The sequence below is a fragment of the Anarrhichthys ocellatus genome, unplaced genomic scaffold (assembly GCF_004355925.1).
Source record: "Anarrhichthys ocellatus isolate YVR2014 unplaced genomic scaffold, GSC_Weel_1.0 scaffold185, whole genome shotgun sequence".
NCBI lineage: Eukaryota > Metazoa > Chordata > Actinopteri > Perciformes > Anarhichadidae > Anarrhichthys > Anarrhichthys ocellatus.
In genome coordinates, this window is record NW_022280215.1 from 246,649 (window position 1) to 249,274 (window position 2,626).

Consider the following 2,626-nt stretch of genomic DNA (forward strand, 5'->3'; position numbering starts at 1 on the left):
TATATATATATGTATATATGTATGTATATATATATATGTATGTATATATATGTATGTGTATATATAGACGACAATCTGTGACAAAGTCTGTAGTTGTGCTAATGCTAATGCTAATGGCATGTAGAGTAAACATGTTACACGTAACACGTAACAGTGTGAGGTGACTACTAGTGACAACACTGAACACAGCTCCTCTTGAGTTTAACTAAAGTATTCTAAAGTAATTCACACATCAAGTCAAACACCATCACTAAATATCACATAATAACAATAATAAGAAGAAGTTTCACCTTTAGCTGTTGCAGGAGTGGAACCCGTTAGTGGAACCATTCTTCCTGGTTTCTCTTTTTTGCCGTCTTTGTGATCTAAAAATGATTTTCAAAAATATATAAATATTATACATGTATGAAAATGCAAAAGTTGTTTTAACAAATCTTCACAATAAAAGTCAAATACAGCCTTAATGGATTTATTTAGCTCCTTATTTCCAATCATCTCGTCGTTTCTGGCAGATCGAGCCCCTATTTTTTATTTTGAACATTTTTCATATGTGAAAATTATTTATTTTATATAATTTGCAAACTTTAACGAGAAAAAAATGTTTGAAAACAGGCATAGTAAAATGTGGTCTCCTTGCCTTTTAGTGGCGTTTTTCCCATGGTGACTGACGACCAATGGTGACGCTTCTGGGATGACGACCAATGGTGACGCTTGTGGGATGACGACCAATGGTGACGATTCTATAAGGACGACCAATGGCGACACTTCTTAGACGACCAATGGCGACGCTTCTTAGACGACCAATGGCGACGCTTCTACGATGACGGCCAATGGCGACACTTCTTAGACGACCAATGGCGAAGCTTCTATGATGATGACCAATGGCGACGCTTCTTAGACGACCAATGGCGAAGCTTCTACGATGACGGCCAATGGCGACACTTCTTAGATGACCAATGGCGAAGCTTCTATGATGATGACCAACGCGTCTGTGCCGCTTCTGGTTGTTTTCTAAAAAAATAAAATATCAAAAGGTGAAATTATTTAAATTGCATTGCAGCACGAACAGCACAAAGAGATTCATTAGTTCATTCATATCAGGCAGAGTTAAAGTTACAATGTCGTGAGGCTGACAATACTTTTTATATTGAATTGTGTAGAAAATAGAAATCAACACTGTTTGTATGTGAATACAGATGTTTGTGGTGAAACGTGCACACTAGCTGGTCACCTTTTAAAGTAGTCAATGTACATGTTTTATAACGTTGGGAATCAAAATACTGAGCTACATTTGAAGCAGTTATAGTAAATATTATCAATTAATCGCTCAATTATCATCAATTGGAAGCAAAAAGAGAGGAGGAATGTAACTAAGTACTTTTACTCATGTACTCGAGTATTTCTATTTCATGCTTTACTTTATCCCTCTAGTGTTGTCCTTTTCACTCCACTACATTTATTTGACAACTTTAGTTACTTGCAGATTTAGATTACAAACAGAAAATATAAGTCAACTAATAATGATGTATTAGTATAAGTTAGGCTACCTAACAATGTATAAATTATGTTATTATATATAATAATAATATAATATATATATTATTATTATTTATTTGATTAACCTTAATGAACTAACGTTACATCAGTTAGCCAGTGTGGTGTTGTTGTTTTATTGTTTTTGTCGGTCACGTGACTTTTAAAGACTATTTGAAGGCTGAAGTTGTGATAACATATATATCTATAAATATATGTTATATCAACTGTTCAGCCTTCAAATGGTAACTTGGCTAACGTTAGCTAAAAGCCAACATAGGTATAATAACGCTACTTTACTTACTATACAACAAAATCACAACAAACAAAAAAACTGTTATGATCTTGTATGTGTAACAGCAACGTAACAAGGTTCCAGGTAATAGCCTGGGCCCAATGTTGACAACTAGCTCCCGGTGCTGGCTAATAACTAGGTTTGGCTAACCTTAGCGTTAACCCTCTAATAGCTAGTTGTATTCCCTATTCTCAGGCAGAATTCCACGGAGCTTCAACGAACAGTCTCCCAGAACTCTTCGTCGTTAAGTCTGAAGAAAAGAAAACTTACAAGCGACGTCTTTTTTCTTTTTTCTTCTTCGATCCACACACTCTTCTTCTCTTAGTCGTCAGCTGCCATTTTTTTTCTCTCCACGAATGTAGTTGTATGCTTACGCGCATTTATGTCAAAGATGAGTGTATTTGTACGATGAACACAGACAGCGAGAAGGTAACTCTGTGTGCAAAAGCTGTAGACCAATCAAATCTCACGATACTCACACGTACAGCCAATCGGGCAACGGTTTGCTCGTTTTTAACCAACCAGCGTCTGTTCTACTCGGTCTGTAGTTTAGGATTCCGGAAAGTAAAAGGAGTGATCCATCTTCACTTTCTTTACTCTTTGAAAGACCTTTCTGATGCTGTGGCTAAAAACGGATAAAAAACAAACTGATAACTAAATTCCTTAGAACTAGAGAAACGTTAACATAAGAAAACAATCTTATAGTTTCTTTAAAAAAATAAAAAAACAGCAGAATACTATTTATTTTGATCACCCATCAGAATCAGAAGAAGTGTTATTACCAGGATTTTGTCTTTG

General features: G+C 35.5%; 1 protein-coding gene across 3 annotated transcripts in view; it reads right to left on the reverse strand.

Annotated features, from left to right (window-relative positions):
• Positions 1-2,138, reverse strand: part of LOC116400614 (sex comb on midleg-like protein 2) — an 11,122-nt gene extending 8,984 nt beyond the window's left edge. For all 3 annotated transcript variants that reach the window (XM_031878532.1, XM_031878531.1, XM_031878530.1), the window contains exons 1-3: positions 2,099-2,138; positions 638-1,011; positions 291-365 (exon numbers count right to left, since the gene is read on the reverse strand). In XM_031878532.1, coding sequence (XP_031734392.1) covers positions 291-365; positions 638-659 — 97 coding nt within the window. In that variant the 5' untranslated portion in view covers positions 660-1,011; positions 2,099-2,138. The remainder of the gene's footprint in view (positions 1-290; positions 366-637; positions 1,012-2,098) is intronic.
• Positions 2,139-2,626: the final 488 nt, after the last annotated feature.